The following is an 18,702-nucleotide window of genomic DNA, read 5'->3' on the forward strand; positions in this document are numbered from 1 at the left end:
GAAGCCAGTGGACTAGGGAGACAGTGGGGTAGTGGTAATGTCACTGGGCTAGTAATCCAAAGGCGGAGGCTAACAATCTGGTGACACAAGTTCCAATTTCACCTCAGCAGCAGGTGGAATTTAAATTCAAATTCATAATTTGGAATTGAAAAGATAGTCTCAGAATTATTGTCAATTATCAAAACCCATCTGGTTCATTAACATGCTTTGGGGAAGGAAATCTGTTGCCCTTACTTGATCTGACTTGCATGTGACTCCAGAGCCAAAGCATTGTGGTCAACTCTGGAATGCTGTGGGAAACCACTCAATTCAAGCGTAATTTGGGAAGAGTAGAAAATGCTGGCCTTGCCGATAATTCCCACATTCCATGAAATAATAAAAAAAATCAGTATAGACTAGAAGCAAACAAAAAAAGTGTGCACTGTTAGGGAGTTGGGATTATGAAGGACTCCTTGGGTTAGCACAGACAAGATGGACCAAATGGCCACCTCTTGTGCTGTAACCTATGGTACAATGGTTAACTCCCACATTAGGCACCCCTGCTGAGAAGCAGTACGTGCAGGCAGCATCAGCCAGGAAATTGCGCTCTTACAGCTCTTGATTTTCAACTTTGCGTTTTCCAAAAAACTGATAGCTCTTTCATTGCGGAGTGATAAAATTAAAAAGAAACAGGATATGCATTCAAAGCACTGAACTGAGAAACAGGCTTTACCTTTGGGCGGCATTTAAAAAATAAAAATGCATATTCCTGTTTTATATAAAAGAGGTGGGAGTTTTATATAAGAGGTGGGAAAGATTCCATGCTGTTCATTAGTTCAGTACTGGGAATCCAGCACAGAGACAATTCTTCAGGAGAGTGACTTGATGGTCAAGCATGGGTAGGAGTTAGGAGGACATGGCTGCTAGAATGGAGGGAGCTGCAAGTGTAAAAGTCACAGCAATTCCCAAAATGGGTATTGGGGGGGGCGGGGGGCAAAGTCCTAAACGGCCAGCTGGAAACATCTGAGATGAGCAAGTCGGAGCACTAAGCTCGAGACATCAGTATTACTAGAGGAAAGGAAACTGGGCAGATCAAAGGTCTAAGTCAGAATCAGTTGGCTGAAAATGGATCAGGCAGTAGAACACAGCAGCCCAAATACTCGGCAGAAATAAATCTAGATGAAAAGAAAATGGAGGCTTGATCTAGGAGGTGTAACTGGAAGAATGCAACCTGGTGTTGAGAAGTCCCATAGGGGATGCGTGAGACAATCAAATACATACACTTTGAGCGTAGAGCATGATGCAAATGTACAAGAATGTTGCCAGGACTAGAAAAAAAGAGTAGCTATGAAGAGAGATTGGATAGGTTGGAGTCAGTTTCCTTGGAACAAAGGTGGAGAGGTGATTTGACAGAGGTGTACAAAATGAGGGAAAGGGAGGGTGAGTGGGCAGGATAAAATTATTTCCCTTGGTGGAGAATTCTAAAACCTGGGGACATAGAATCAAGATAATCAAGGTAGGTGTAGAAGGAACACATGAGGAAGGACTTTTTTTTAATGCAAAGGGTAGTGGATATCTGGAATTCACTGCCCAAGTGGATGCAGTGAATCCTTTTAAAAAGTACCTAGATCTGCACCTGAAGTGCTGTAAGCTACAGAGCAATGGGTCAAGAACGGTGAGGGAGTTGGGATTATGAAGGACTCCTTGGGCTAGCACAGACAAGATGGGCCAAATGGCCACATCTTGTGCTGTAACCTTTCTATGGTACAACGGTTAATTCCCACAGTAGGCAACCCTGTTGAGAAGCAGTACTTGCAGGCAGCATCAGCCAGGAAATTGCACACTTACAGCTCTTGATTTTCCACCCATTAAACGGATGGAAAATTAAAGGCTCCTCTCCTGTGACTTCCCGATTTGGGAATAAAGGTCTATAAAACATAACGGAAAAGCTATGAGAAATGGAGTAAAGATGATATGTACAGGAAGCGATGGCACCTGCCAGACTTTCACTATTATAAATATGCATTTACATTATATTGCTAGAGACACAGCTAATTATAATTACAGGAAACAAAGCGTCAAACCTGTGAATCACTTCCACCAGAAGAAAAATACTCTCCATGCCTCGAAAATGTTACAGCAATTACAGGACCCTAAAAATAAACAAATTACTTTATTTTAGTATGCATAAAGCCAGTTTGCAATTGAGTATTCATTTCATTTATAAATTTAAATGAATGTACATTCCCATAATATTCACAAGAGGAAATATAAATTAAACTTTTACTGTTAGAGTGTTGATGGAAGGCTACATTTCTTATAAATTTTTCTATTACTGTACAAAATCAGTTAAGATGTTAAATCAATAAACAAATTCAGCCACAAATAAAGGTTTAATCCTGATTTGAAATAAATCAGAACCAGATTACAGTGGAATTGGAGCTCTTGAATAGATCACTTGTTACGTATTTAATATGCCACTATTCTCACCTGATGTCCGTGAAGGGTGTAAAGTAATCTTCCTTCCAACAAGTCCATTATCTTGAGTGTGCAGTCAGTGGATGCAGTGATAAGGTAGTTACCAGAAGGATGAAAAGACAAGCAGTTCACTGCAGCACTGTGAACTGTTTAGAACACCAAGTGGCCAGTCAGATTTAACAAGTTACACATAAAGTCAATTCATTGTTGAGTTTCCTGAATGACTATCACAATTTTATCCCCTACCTTACAGTCGTCAGTCTCTTAATATATACTTGCTGTCTTTTGCCGAGGTGGTTTTTCAGGCATTAACATTTTAAGAACACCATGAGCAGATTCATATCGGATACACCATTATAGGTAATAAAACGCCCCCCAAGCCATACTATAAATAAAGTTTATTTATAAGTCACAAGTAAGCTTAATTAACACTGCAATGAAGTTTACTGTGAAAATCCCCCTAGTCGCCACACTCCGGTGCCTGTTCGGGTACACTGAGGAAGAATTTAGCATAGCTGGTGCATCTAACTGACGCGTTTCAGACTGTGGGAGGAAACCGGAGCACCCAGAGGAAACTCGCACAGATTAGGGGAGAACATGCAAACTCCACACAGACCCAGTGACCCAAGCCAGGAATCAAACCCAGGTCCCTGGAACTGTGAGGCAGCAGTACTAAATGCTGTGCCATTGTGCCGCCTATGTTTAAAATTAAATCATATGCAAATATATTCACATAATCCCAGTACCTACAATTCCACCCATACGCAATTACTCTGACCTTTAAACAAATGCCCAATGATTTATCATCACTCACTATTACAAGTTCATAAAACAGAATAGAACAGTACCCATATTTTCCTTGGATATGCTACATTAAAAACACTGGGTCGTTAAACTGCAATTAAACAAATCATACCTAACGCAGGTTTTTATTCTTTTGTAATTCAATGCCTTTCCTCCCATTTAGAATTGCCTCAATGTAACAGATCATGTGTGGGTCATCTTTCAATGCTTGGCAAACAGCAATAGGAATGTATTGTTGACACTGCAGTGTTTTTAATATAGCATATTCTTACATGGTGTACTTTAGCCAACTGAAAAGTATTTTGAGACCTAGCACAATAGGACATATTTTGCAGTTATTTTTCTGAAGTGTACGAATTGTACTCAGTTTCCTCTCACTCTCTTCTCTTTCATCAGTCTTTCCCTGCCTCAACATTCAGATATACCACTTCTTTCTTCCACACATCTTCATATTCCCTCCTCCACATGCACACCCACACATACCATAATGTAGGGGCTGTGAAGTTAAAGGCTGACATGTCATCTGCACCCTAGGATCTTAAAGAAGTGGCTAAAAAGATGGGCAGCATGGCAGCACAGTGGTTAGCACTGCTGTCTCTCAGTGTCAGGGACCCGGCTTTGATTTCCGCTTGGGTCACTGTCTATGTGGAGTTTGCACATTCTCCCTGTGTCTGCATGGGTTTCTTCCCAGTGCTCTGGTTTCCTCCTAACGTCCAAAGATGTGTGGGTTAGGTAGATTGGCCATGCTAAATTGCCCCTCAGTATCGGGGGGGCTAGCCAGGGCAAATGCAAGTCTTTCGGGGGGGACCAGCTAGGGCAAATGCATGAGGTTACAGGAATGGGGCCTGGGTGGGATTATGGTTAGTGCAGATGCGATGGGCCAAATGACCTCCTTCTGCACTGAAGGATTCTATGGTGCAGGTGTTGATTGTAATCGTTTAAAATTCCCTATATTCTGGCAAGGTCCCAGTGGATTGGAAAAACACTATATAGGAATGGAGGGAGACAGAAGGCAGGACTCTATAGATCAGTTAGTTCAACATCCGTCATTGGGAAAATGCTGGAATTCAGCAGGGTATGCAGGAAATTGTTATACAGTCAGGCAGAATCAACAGGGTTTTGTGAAAAGGAAATCATGTTTGACAAATTTCCTGGAGTTCTTTGAGGATGTAACAAAGCAGGATAGATAGAGGGGGATCTGTAAACGTTGTGTAGTTGGATTTCCAAAAGGAGTCGGATAAAGTATCACATTAAAGGTTACTGCACAAGATAAAATTCATTGCATTGGGAATGGTACATTAGCATAGTAGTAGATTGGCTAACTAACAGGACCAAAAAAGTAGAGATAATTGGCAAACTGTAACTAGTGGAGTACAAGTGGCCAGTAATAGGACCTCAACTATTTCTGATCTATATTAAATGACTTGGCTGCATTGTCGCTAAATTTGCTGACGATTCAAAGATGGGATACAACAAGTTTGACAAGGAATATAGATGATCAAGAGAAATTGGGTAAAAATTTGGTAGATAGAGAATAATAAGATTGTTGACTTCGGCAGGAAGAAAAGCAGATTATTATTTAAATGGAGAGAGACTGCAGCAGGCTGAAGTAGACGGAGATTTGGGTGTCCTTGTACACAAATCACAAAGTTAACATACAGATAACATGAGAAATTATGAAGGTGAATAGAATATTGCAAGGGATATTGCCTTTATTGCAAGGGAGATGGAGTATAAAACACAATGAGGTCTTGCTACAACCGTACAGTGCATTGGTGAGACCACACTTGGAGTACAGTGTACAGTTTTGGTTTCTTTACAGGAGGTGGGGGTGTTACACTTGCATTGGAAACAGTTCAGGAAGGTGCACAAGATGGATTCTTTCCTTGTGGTTACTTTCCAGTCTTGGCAATTTACTCAAATTTCCACTCCACTGCGATTACGTCCTTCCCCTCCAGGGCGGTTAGCAACCAGCAATAAAATAATTGCTTTGGAAAAAAAAAGGGCAAAACAGTTGTGATCGGGAATACACTGCGGACGCTGACTCAGTAGCTTTTGAAAGAGGGAATTGGATAAATGCTCAAAAAGGGGAAAAGTTTACAGGGAAGTCCATTACAAAAGGTCAGTAAAGAAGGCAATGAGAAGAAAATTTTCAATGGACTAGAAGGAAATCAGAAAAAAAAGGACACAAAATAAACATTGGAAAAGAAAAGCCAAACTTCTGATGAAGTCAAAGAACGTAGATAAAACGATAATCTCAGGCACTATATCTAATGCACCCTAAATTGTATCCCTTAAATAAAAACCTTGATAACTATTCAATACAAAAATAAATTAATTTAGATTGCATCCACAGCATCTGAAGGCAATGCAACCATAAACTTGAATGGTATGGTGTTAAACACAGATGTTCATCATCTTAATAAGTCCATAAAATGTACCCAAAATAACTAAAACTCCTGTCCCAAGATATTTAATGAGTTTGCTCAAAATGTCACAAACACATGACATTTGTTGAATATAGTAATTATATTCCCATAAATATTGATTACAACTAAATTCGAAGTTATTTAACTTAAAAACTGTCTGTACTAACTTTGATTAGTTACCTTGGTAATGTTGTAGCAGTTTGTTTATACGAACATCCCAAAGCTTCACCGTGTTATCTGTCCCCGCTGAAGCTATACAGGTACCACTGGGGTTAAAGTCCACAAAATTGGCAAACCTGGGTTAAAGTCAAGTAAAGTTTATTCATTAGTCACAAGTAAGCTTACATTCACGCTGCAATGAAGGTACTGTAAAAATCCCCGAGCCACCACAGTCTGGCACACTGGAGGGAGAATTTAGCAAGGCCAATTCACCTAACCTACACATTTTGGATTGTGGGAGGAAACCGGAGCACCCAGAGGAAAACCATGCGGACACAGAGAATTTGCAAACTCCATTTCTCAGTGACCTCAGCTGGGAATCAAATCCAAGTCCCTGGTGCTGTGAGGCAGCAGTGCTGACCACTGTGCCATCCATATCACACTAATAAACATCACACTTTTGAGTTTCCATGCCAAGATCTGGTACCATGTTACTTATAGCATATGCTGTGATGGAATTATTACAAGTATTTGATTCTGACAGATAGCATCCTTGTGCCCATTGATCGTTGCATTTTTTGCTACAGATGTAAAATATTCCACAAAAAGGAAAAAGAGATCAGAAGATTAAAATTTACAAGCGGTTATAACCAGAGCAGTTCACAAGTAGCTACAATTACCTGGCTTTGCCTAGCAAGACCAGTGGCAATAGAGAGTAAATGGAATATCAGTAGAAACTAATTTAGATGTATTATGATGCAAAGCGTGATTGGAAGGTTAATACATTTTGTAAAAAAGTAGTATCAACTTACCCAGTGTGATCTGTGAAGGTACTGATACATTCTCTGCTGATTGTGTCCCAGATCTTAATAGTTCTGTCATCACTGCAGGAAACTACAAGCCTTCCATCTGGAGAGAACCTAATGATCAAAGTACCATTAAAACACTTGGAGATTTAGGGTATTTATTTAAACCATGCAAACTGACTTGCATAATTAAGCACCATTAGAATCCAGGCCCTTTATAAATAAAATCACTTGATAATAGATTTTCTTGCAAGAATACTAAACCAATCACCACCACACCTCCCATCACTTGTGCAACATTAAAATATTGAAGAAAATTGCAATGTAAAGTTTAAACCGGTCTAATAGCAATATTTTGATTAAAAGCTCACAGCAAATAAGTAAAAATGTTTATTTATGAGTTTCATGCAAGGTTTACATTAACACTGCAATGAAGTTACTGTGAAATACTCCTAGTTGCTACTCTGGGGTCTGTTCAGGTTAACCAGCAGGTCTTTTAGAATATGGGAGGAAACCAGTGCGCCCAGAGGAAGTGCACACAGAACAGGGAGAACATGCAAACTCCACACAGACACAGTCACTCAAGCCGTGAATCGAACCCAGGTCTCTGGCACTGTGAGGCAGCAGTGCTAACCGCTGTACCACCCACAACACAGAAACAACTCGATTTCCTGTATAAATCAATATTGCACTTGCATAACTAATAATCATATTGAGATTCACACATCATTCTCAAACAAAATCTGACATAAATTAACATTGGAAATAAGAAGTGACAGTGCATACAAAAACAGAAAGTACTGGATAAACTCAGCAGGTCTGGCAGCATCTGTGGAGAAAAGCAGAGTTAGTATTTCAGATCTAAACCGTCCTTCTACAGAACTGGTAAGGGTTCAGTTGGGAACCATGTCAGCAGAAGAATGCATGATGAACAATAACATGGATCAATTTTATCAACCCAGTAATCTATACAAACTCTAGCACCTCCTGTTGAAATCATTACACACCAGAGCTCAAGCTGCATAGCTAGGTTACTTGCTACTTCTGCCTGACCAAGGGGGCCCGAAACTAAATTAAGTGCTATGCTGATGAACGTTTGACTCAAGATTTTACTTTAGTACCAAATATTGAAACAGACTGGGCTAGGGACACCAGTAAGAATCTCAACACCAGGTTAAAATCCTATGAGTTTATTTGGAATCACAAACTTTTGGAGTACTGCTCCTTCCTCAGGTGAGGGTGAAGGAGCAATGGTCTGAAAGCTTATGATACCAAATAAAACCATTAGATTTTAACCTGGTGTTGCAAGACTTCTTACTGTGTCCACCCCGGTCCAAAGCCAGTATCTCCACATCATGCCTAGTGACTCTAGTCAGTGGCGAGCCAATATTGTTTGTCCCTGAGATGGAAGAAAGCTGCCCACAAAGATCTGGCAATCTCGGTGTTGTAGTTTTCTTCTTTCTCAACAGCAGTTTAAATGTGGCACCAATGTTTTGGCATGCAGCAGCAGTAACGTCAGCAACTTGGAATATACTGTTCAATTCTGGTCACCACAGTACTAGGAAGAAGTGGAGGCTTTAGAAGTACATAAAAGATTTACCAGGATATTGCCTGGTATGGAGGCTGGAGAAACTTGGTTTGTTCTCACTGGAATGACAGATAGAAGTCTACAAGATTATAAGAGGCATGGACAGAGTGGATAGTCAGAAACTTTTTCCAAGGGTGGAAGAATCAATTACTAGGGGGCATAGATTTAGGGTGCGAAGGGCACGGTTTAAAGGAAATGTACAAGGCAGGGGATTTTTTTAAATACAGAGGGCGGAGGGTGCTTGGAACTCACTGCCAGGGGAGGTAGTGAAAGCAGATACGATAATGACTTTTAAGGGGTGTCTTGACAAATACATGAATAGGATGGGAATAGAGGGACATGGTCCCTGCAAGGGTAGGGGGTTTTAGTTCAGTCGGGCAGCATGATCGGTGCAGGCTTGGAGGGCCGAAGGGCCTGTTCCTGTGCTGTAATTTTCTTTGTTCAAGCACCCAATCGTACTGAAGCTCTTGCAGACGGCAAAACAAGACTTAAAAATACTACTTCACTTTCTATTTACATTTCAGAGAGTGAAATATCTTCTCACAATTGAATTAAAATGGAAACTAACAAAAATATAACCATCTTAAAATAAAATATTTTTAAGTGTGTGGATTATGGAGAAATGTTACATTTCATCGTTTAAAAACAAAATCAGCTTCTCAGGGCTAGTGAGGGTGTCTCATGGTAACTGTGAGCTTTGTGCTTAAACTCCCAGTGACATCTCGTTTAGTAAGGTGCTGTCATTATCACTGCAAAGGCCAAGCCATTGATTTGCTTAAAATCAATGATGGCTTCAACACATACACACAAACAACAAAGAAATGATGGCTGGTGCAAAACACACCTCAACACTTGTGGCAATTAAAATTTTTCTTCATTCTTTCGTGGGATTTGGGTGTCGATGGCAAAGCCACCATTTACTGCCCATTCTAATTATTCATGAACAGAGGGGAATGCTGGGCCATTTTAGAGGGCAGTTCAGAGTCAACCTTATTGCTGTGGGTCTACAGTCACATCAGCCAGGCTGCCTAAAATGGTCATTAGTGAATCAGATGAGTTTTTATGACGGAGACTAGCTTTCAATTCCAGATTTTTATTAATTGAATTTAAATTCCACAGTTGACATGGTGGGATCATGTCCCCAGAGAATATTTTAAAGACTGTTGATTAAGTCTAGATTATTAGTCCAGTGACATATCACTATGCTATCATCTCTCCCACACAGAAGGACGATACTGTGGCCTTAATGTTTCACCTACAATCAGAATATAACAAGTTGCAATTTAATTTAACTCCTCCAAGGGTGCAATCCACATATAACTTGCCATTTCAAAATTGTTTTCAAATGTTGGGTCATCTCAGTCAACTTTCAATATCTTTATTGTACAGTTTGATGACATGTAACCAGCTGACACTACTCTTGGAATGCTGGTAAGCCCAACATTAGGAGAAATGAAGCTTAATTCTATCTTGCATCTGTGAAGAAGGCAAGTTAAAGGAAGTCCTGGTCTGTCTGGCCATTCTCACATTACAGCTTCATAAGCTGGAAGGAAAGCAGTATTTTCAGGGCCCAATGGAAGATCTTTCAAACAACTAAGAAGTAGGTGTTCGGAGGAAAGAAAATTACACATGCGACTTTGTCTGTGTTCAAGCGACCCCAGAAAGGAAGGTTGCCGTATGCTTGAAAATTTCTGCGACCAGTGAGAATGGCAAGGACTGAAGTATGTAGTGGACACTGTAAATAATGACTATATCTTTCCTTTGTTTTGTGGTTTAGCTCCTTACTAATTGTGCCCTTCTGTTTTTTTGTTTAATGACACCGGGGCAATCTTATTGCTTTTATTTGGAAAATGACACATTAGACAGTAACACTGGGCATCAGTTCAGTGTACATGAGGAACATAGCAACAGGAGTAGGCCATTCAGCCCACTGAGCGTGCTCCGTATTCAATACCATCATGGCTGATCGAACATGTCAATGTTTTTTCACACCACTACCTCCATAACCCTCTTCATTGCTGTTAATCAGTCTATCAATCTGTCTTAAACATGCACAGCAACTGAGCTTCCAAAGCCCACAGGATAGTGAATTCCAAAGATTCACAATCCTGTGTGTAAAGAAATTTCTCCTCATCTCTGTGCTAAATGGCATCGCCCTTATTTTGAAATTGCACTGGCTGGTTCTAGTGGAACATTTACAATAAGTTAGCTTCTCGTTAACAAAACTTCAGCACAATTTTCATACCAGTAATGAATTCACGCTTACTAGGTGGAATAAAACTGTTGCCAGAGGAAAACAGCTTCAACTCTCGAATTCAACATCATTTCGGCACAGTGAATTGAGCATTCATATTGCAGCTTTGGTTAAAATGAGCACATTTAGCAGAAATTCAAAGTTCTAATTCTCTAATCTGAGAGTTTCACTCATGGCAAAAAGGGGAGAAAAATATTCAGAATGAAACAAAAATGTTTTGACTCAAGTTCAAATCAGACACTCGTTGGCAATAATCACTAAGTCACTATAGAATCATGACTCAAAAAAAGTGCAAATAGTAAACTAACTTTATGATTAGACTCTAATGTACATAACATTCTCATTCACCACCTTTGACAAAGGATCATCTGAACTCGAAACATCAGCTCTTTTCTCTCTTTACAGATGCTTCCAGACCTGTTGAGATTTTCCAGCATTTTCTCTTTTGGTTTCAGATTCCAGCATCCGCAGTAATTTTAACATTCTTAATAGTACCTATTTGTTAAAATAAAAACTCACCTGGCAGAACGAACCCAGTTATTGTGTCCTTTAAGGGACAACAAAAATCGCTGTTGATGTGTGTTCCACATCTTTACTGATTTGTCATCAGATGCTGTAACCAGGAAATTCCCGTCACAGGAGAAGTTCACACTGCGGACAGCAGCACTGTGGGCTGTGAATGCAGTCGATGCTCCTTTACTAAGTTAGAAGAGAGCAAAATCACTTTAGGTGTCTCAAACAGACATGTCAAATAAATGCAGGCGGTCACCATAACCAAGTTTTAATAAATGGCAGCAACTGTTTTCACAGCAACTAAAAATTGACAAAAAAAGCCCTTCTGCTATTTTACCTTCAGGAGGAAATCACAACCTTCAACTCAGTTTTCTTTTTAGAGCCAGATTTAAGGTAATTATTTCATATGTTGAGGATAAGAAATATACATGCTGAAATTCAGAAGAGTTTGATTTTCTAGAAATAGCTGCAGTGTTAAATTCTATCAATCTAGTTATTATTTCTTGAATTCTCACAGTATAATAACCATTGCGCTGAGGGGGTCTGCATTTTGACAGTAACAGTTTGTTCCGGTGTTAAAATCTAATGAAATAGAAGACTAGATATTAAGGAAAGCCAGCTCATTATTTTAAAAACTATTAAATCCATGAAAGATTTCCATCCCCGCCCAAAAAAAAGAGTATTTTCTTTTTAAAGTTCTGGGTAAATTCCTTTAAGATATTTCATTTAAATTCACTTCATAATCAGAGCTGAAAATAGTGCATCTGCCAAGATGACTTCATTATGGAACATCATTTTGACAGAAAATTTGCAGTTCCTTTACAGCCAGCTTTGGAGATGGCAAAACATCTGCCAAGAGTCTTTCATCTGATGAAATCTCTTCACATCCCAGAATGTCATATGTCTATAGGGCAAAAATCAGTGACAGGCCAATAAAAACATTCATATTTCAACTGAAATATTCAAGGTATTGAGAACACATCAAACTGGTTACAAACAATAAAGATAAAGCGGCAGAAAATTAAACCAGAACATTGGGAGGTAGAATGTTAAGTCAAAGCAATCTTATTAATCATCATTGCTGTCTGATCACCCAGTGTGTGCTCTGCTCATCTCTCCCCCTACTCCCATGTTCTTCCTTGTATCTATTTGCTTGTCTGTCCAGCCCTGAGCATATCTTAGGCCCCTACAGCGTGAAGATACTGTGCCTTTAAGAAATGTAGTTTAATCAGGGTTTCTCTGCAGAATGTTTCGAGCAGTTGCTGGCATTTTGTCGGAGCCATTTTGTTTGCAGCTGGTATTCTCTACTGTTATTGAAGCAGTATAATTGACATCATGTTTGCTTTAAACGTGAACTAATGCACTGTTCTGTTGTTTTGGTGTTCCTTTGGGATTGCAGAGTAAAGCTTGATTGGGATAATTGACAGGTCAGGTCATATGACTGGGAACAGTCCATGCTTTCACAGAGAATTCCAGCTTAGTTTTTCAGATGCTGTTTTGGGAGCTGCAGAAAGAGAGGTATCCTTTATATCTCTGAAGTCTGAAGATTGGAAGCTGCTAGAGATTAGGTATACTTCTCTGTTTTGCTGTCCTTTTCTGAAGACTGTTTGGGCCTTTGTCCATTGGTGTTAAAAGCTAGAAATCTAGTATCATGTGAGCATACTTGTTTTGGTGCTAAGTAATTCTGAAGAGCATATGTCTATGAGTATTGCTTTTAAACTGGAACAGCAGAGATAGCTAGCCACTAAGAATTATCCTTGTCATGTTTAAGTTTCATAATTGGTAAAAATTATATTAACTTTTGTTATATTGTGTGTTCTTGAATAAAGTTTGATAAAAGCTTCCCAGTGGGTGACTTGAATCATACTTGGAGTGAAACACCTTGTGCTCACCAATGCCAAGATCAAATGTAAAACTTAGGGTCTAGGCTAATATCAGAAAACATCTTGCAGTTTCTGGTCTGGGCCTTAATAGAGACCTATATGACCCAATTCTTTTTGGATCTTGTTGCCTGAGTCCTTGCTGAAAGAATGCTTAAAAAAACACAAAAGCAACAAATGAAGTAAGTAATGATGAGAAAAGAAGAGCACAAAACGAATGAGAGTAATAAAATGAAGGAAGAAAAATAGTATAACTATCTTTACGTAGACAGGAGGAGAAAGATGAAGCACAAGAGCATCTCTGGAGGACCAAATTGAGAGTGGAGTAATGTCAAGAGAGATCCACGAGCTTTGCATTTTGTGCAAAACTCGTATAAAATTTCATTAAATATTTCAGCGTAACTGTGCTATCTATAACTTGCTGTGAACAATGGCATAACTGACTTGTTATTTCTATAATGTTGTAACAGATATGTCTGTTATCTATAACAAACATTTGCATATCATCAGATTAAAGGGCTCACCAGCATTACTCACACATTTGGAGTCCAGAGTCGAACAGTCTTATCTCGTGAAGCAGATACCACCAGCTGGCCCGATGGGGAAAACTGGACACACATCACAGCACCCTTGTGTCCTGTAAATCGGTAAGCTCTGGTTTGCGGCTTCAGGTTCCATATCATAAGGCATTTATCAATTGAGGTAGTCGCTTCAGAAATAACAAATCACTAATATTAGAACTTCAAGTATTTTCCATCCAAGTTCCTTATGATTCACCTATAAATGTACTCAAACCACTTGACTTCACAGAATACTACAGTGCAGGAGAGGTCCTTTGGCCCATCAAGTCTGCACTGATGCATGAAATGCCCTGACTTGTCCACCTAAATCCCAGTTGCCAGCACTTGGCCCATAGCCCCTGAGCGTTATGGCATGTCAAGTACTCATCCAGGTACTTTTTAAAGTACATGAGACATCCCACGTCCACCACCCTCCCAGGCAGTGCATTCCAGACTGTCACCTACCTCTGGGTAACAGTTTTCCCTCAAATCCACCCTAAGCCTCTCACCCCCCTCACTTTTAACTTGTGTCCCCTTGTAACTGACCCTTCAACTAATTACGTCTTATGTCTGTTCATAAAGTGAGATTGAGAGCATAATATCCAAACTTCAATCTTTAGAGCAAACGCTTGACTATATATATGAGAACAGATAGAAATTGGTAAGCTGCTTCGTGGGAAGGTGAACATATAAAAAAAATTATAAAGCAGCCATTATCCAAGTGCACAAACAATTGTTTTATTTAATTGTTCTGTAGTTGAGACTGCTGATTGCCACTGCTGCCAACCTACGCGCTAGAAAAAGGACAGTGAAACAGAAAACAGAGTTGGTTAGACCGCATTTGGAGTATTGCTTGCGCCACATGACCAGAAGGACTTGGAAGCTTTGAAGAGAGTACAAATAAGGTTCTCAAGGATGCTGGCTGGTCACAAGGGTGTTGGCCATGAGAAGCTGAACAAACTAGGATTATTTGCACTGGAAAGACGGAAGCTGAGGGGAGGTCTGATACAAAATTATAAGAGACATAGATAGGGTGGATAGTCAGAAGCTTTTCCCCAAGGGTGGATGTGTCAATTACAAGGCGGCACAAGTTCAGGGTGAGAGGGGGAAAGTTTAAGGGAGATGTGTGGGGTAAGTTTTTCACGCAGAGCGATCGGTGACTGGATCGTGCTGTCAGAGGAGCTGGTGGAAGCAGGCAAATTAGCAACATTTAAGAGGCATCTGGATGGGTACATGAATAGGGAGGAAATAGAGGGATACAGACCAAGTAAAGGCAGAAGGCTTTTTCTTTAAAGTTTAGTTAGAGCAGCATGATTGGCACAGGCTTGGAGGGCTGAAGGGCCTGAGCCGTGCGGTACCTTTTGTTCTAGGAAAGGCTGCAGCTTAAGGAAAAATACTTTCATTCCTCCACACACATTTTACAAAATCATAGAATCCCTCCAGTGCAGAAGTGGCTATTCGGCCCATCAGGTTTGCACTGACCATCTGACCCTGGCCCTCCCCCCATGGCGATTTGATACAACCTACACATCTTGGAACACTAAGCGGCAATATAGCATGGCTCCTAATCCACCTAACCCGCACACCTTTGAACTGTGGAAGGAAACCGGAGCACCTGGAGGAAATCTACACAGACACAGGAAGAATGTGCAAACTCCACACACACACACAGACACACACACACACAGACACACACACACAGACAAAGCCAGAATTGAATTCGATCCCTGGAGCTGTGAGGCAGCAGTGCTAACCACTGTGCTGCCAATGTATGATTTCATACATTATATAAATAAAATTGCAGCTCTGAAGAGTCATATGGGACTGAATCACTAACTTTGTTTCTCTCTCCACTGAGGCTGCCAGACTGGAGTTCTTCCAGCATTTTCTTCATTTCAGATTTCCAGCATTTGCAAATTTTGTTTTTATACTTTTTTTACAAGGTCATTTATTCCTCCTCTTGCTAATTCTTAAGTGCTAGTTACAGCATCTATAATGCCAATTGCAGGGAGTTTGCTGATTCCCAGCAAGACATGAAACACAGTTGATAAATAATGTATTTTCTTCCTTGTCTCCTATTCTGCAGCACAGCTAGAGGCCTAGCTAATCACTTGCTAATAATGTACTTTGCCCTTCCATATGGTGCATCAGAATCACTTGATTAACTTCTATCTACCATCTGACAGTAAAGCCACACATTTCATTGCAAGTCACCGTTCTATCTGCCTTCCTTATGCTGCTTTTGTACATTTTATTGGTCATTTAGTCATATAGTCTTATTTTCAAGTGAAAATAATGAATAACAAAAGAGCCCTTACAAGGGTGATTACTTCACAACAAACCTCAGGAACATTATAAGTAATTGGAATGGAGCTTAAATGGTTTACAATCATGGACACTCTCCTGGGATTGGATTATAGACATAACCTTTGAGTCAGAAATTTGAGGGTTCAAGCCTCAGTCTGGGAATTTTACCACATAGAATCACCTACAGTCCAGAAGGAAGCCATTCAGCCTACACATCATCAACAGGATATAGAATGAGATGCTGTTATTCGTGCAAGAATTTCATGAATACCACCTTGGCTCGTTGTGGGAGAAATTAAAAATCTTAAATGTACAATTTGAAAGAGAAAGGAGTACTTAGTCTTGGAAAACATAATTCATCGCACTATTAACGAGGCACAAATGGTTCTTGGATCTACTTTTATATGATTCTTGGCCAGACACCACAAGTTGTTGGTGAGATCAGTTTGGGACCAATAACATTTTGATTAATTAGACAGAGTTTGAAGTTCAAGACACTTGCTACAGAAGATGCCACAGGTTTCACACAAACAAAACTAAACCTTAATATTCAAGGCCAAAAAGATAAAATTATTTACAACATTTCTGTCTTGTATTCTAATATTCAGGGCAAGTATGAGATACATATGAAATCAACAGGAGAACTATGGTAGAACATACCGCATGATAAATGCAGCCACAACAGATTCCACAGATTTCTCATTAGCCTACCTGGATGTTAGTCACATCAAGTCAACCAATCTCATTAAAACTCTTTCTTCCTTATCAGGGCTTCCAAAAATTTACCTTTCAAGATCACTGCTCCAACTCAAGATGATTGCAACAATGGCCCACATCACAGGAGTTCAATCTCACTCTCCATTTCCTTGGATTCCCAAGTACACTCTAGAATCGACTCTCACAATTTCAGCTTTTAAACCATGCTCCAAAATGTTATCTTTGGTCCAATGGCTCACAACAACGAGTTGCCAATCTTCAGCTACTTTCTCACATCTTCAGGGCTTCTCTTTAGCCCTTTTCAACAAGGGACTCGCACAAGCCCAAGACACTTAAAGTCTGCTCCCTGTAGCCCTTCCTCTAATTAGAGCCCGTTTCTTAACTTCACTGCGTCTCCTCTCCTTGGTCTCTTACCTCCAACCTCTCCCTTGTCCTATTCTCTGGGACACTTACTGGCTTGGGTGCTCCATATTGGGACACATGACTGGAGTATGCTTTTTTTAATTTCCAGGCACAGACCTGCCCTGGGCTTGAAGAATGGGAAGATGCTTAACTGCAGATGCGCAGGCTGCATTCAGCCTACACATGCATGGTGGCTCTTGGCAAAGACTGTTGGGACTTGGAGCTCCCGACCTCCGCATTCAACACGGCAAGTTGGGTTTTATGACAACTTGCATCAGTACCAATCCTGGTTCAAATGCAGAAAAAAACTCTTGGTCAGAGTCAGAGTTGTGGGCTCAAGTTCCATCCCTGAACAACTTAAGTTGACATTGCAGTACAGTACCAAGGGGGTTCTGTACTTTCAGAGGTACTACTTTTCAGATGGATCATCACATCAAGGTCCCAACTGTCTTTTCAGGTGAATGTAGAAGATCACACAACACTATTCAAAGAAGAGCAAGGAAGTCCTGGTTGACATTTATCCCTTAAGTAACGTCACAAAAACAGATTACCTGATCATTGATCTCATTGCTAATTTTGGGACAGTGTCAGGTGCAGATTAAATGCTGCATTTCCTACACTGCTTAAAGTTCAAAATACACCTCATTTGCTGAGAAATGTTTTGGGATATTCCAGGTCATGAAAAAGTGCTAGATAACAGCAAGGAACGTAGTAAAAGCATAACACAATACAGCAACAAACAAAATAGCACAACCTGTAGGCATATTTTAAAAATAAATCACTGCATGTTGATGATGGATAATGAAGGAGCAATTAGTCAACTGTACTGCAGTGACTAAAATGTACAATTGACATCCTTCTATTTCTGATGGTGTAAGTGAGAGGAATTATAACAATACTCTGTCCTTAACCATAAGTTTGACTGATATTCTTTGAGCTATTCTCCATCAGTGGTTGTGCAGTACAGCAGGACCAGCAGCTGCCAGAAGGCAAATAATCAATAGTGTTAAAGAGATTGGTGTTGACAGCATTTACAGCAGTCTTGGGCAACTGTTCTTTCAGGGGTCAGGAAAATCAAAACCAGCAATTTATGTGTAGCCAATTCCCAATATCAATCAACTGCTCCTTGTCTTTGTTTGACTTGAAGTCATGAGATTTCATGGGGTCTGCAGGCATTAATAATGACTTCCAGGATCAAGCTTACCAAACAGCACACCACCCCTGGTGATATATTATTCCGATGCATCAAGGAAGCCAGTGTTCAGATGTTGAAAAGACGATGTTTACTGCAGAACTCCTGCAATGATGTCCTGAGGCTGAGAAAATTGGCCTCCAACGACCACAACCATCTTCCTCTGTGCTAGATATCCTTCCAACCAGTGAAGAGTCCTGTCCACACTTGGTCAAATGTTGTCTTGATGTCAAGGGTAATCATGCTCGCTTCTGGAATTCAGCTCTTTTGTCCATATTTCAGCCAAAGCTGTAATGAGGCCAGAAGCCGAATACCCGGATGGAACCCAAACCAAGCATCCATGAGCAGGTCATTGCTAAGTAAGAGCGGCTTGGTAGTGCTGTCGATTACCCCTGCCATCACTTCGCTGATGACTGAGAGTAGACTGATGGGGCAGTAATTGGCTGGGTTGTATTTGTCCAGCTTTGTAAAGGACATACCTGGACAATTTTCCACATTGTTGAGTAGATTGTAGCTGTGCTGGAACAGCTTGGCCAGGGGCACAGCAAGTTCTGGAGCATATGCCTTCAGGACCACTGCCAGAATACTGTCAGAGCCCTTAGCCTTTACAATATCCAGTGCCTTCAGCCATCTC

At 40.3% G+C, this 18,702-nt stretch overlaps 1 protein-coding gene across 3 annotated transcripts in view; it reads right to left on the minus strand.

Moving 5' to 3' along the window:
• poc1b (POC1 centriolar protein B) overlaps positions 1-18,702 on the minus strand; it is an 88,194-nt gene that overhangs the window by 56,034 nt on the left and 13,458 nt on the right. For all 3 annotated transcript variants that reach the window (XM_080191761.1, XM_080191760.1, XM_080191759.1), the window contains exons 3-8: positions 13,428-13,599; positions 11,017-11,196; positions 6,662-6,769; positions 5,871-5,986; positions 2,470-2,603; positions 2,064-2,132 (exon numbers count right to left, since the gene is read on the minus strand). In XM_080191761.1, the coding sequence (XP_080047887.1) occupies positions 2,064-2,132; positions 2,470-2,603; positions 5,871-5,986; positions 6,662-6,769; positions 11,017-11,196; positions 13,428-13,573 (753 nt within the window). In that variant the 5' untranslated portion in view covers positions 13,574-13,599. The remainder of the gene's footprint in view (positions 1-2,063; positions 2,133-2,469; positions 2,604-5,870; positions 5,987-6,661; positions 6,770-11,016; positions 11,197-13,427; positions 13,600-18,702) is intronic.

Source organism: Carcharhinus amblyrhynchos, chromosome 6 (assembly GCF_965287045.1).
Source record: "Carcharhinus amblyrhynchos chromosome 6, sCarAmb.v2.hapA, whole genome shotgun sequence".
Lineage (NCBI taxonomy): Eukaryota > Metazoa > Chordata > Chondrichthyes > Carcharhiniformes > Carcharhinidae > Carcharhinus > Carcharhinus amblyrhynchos.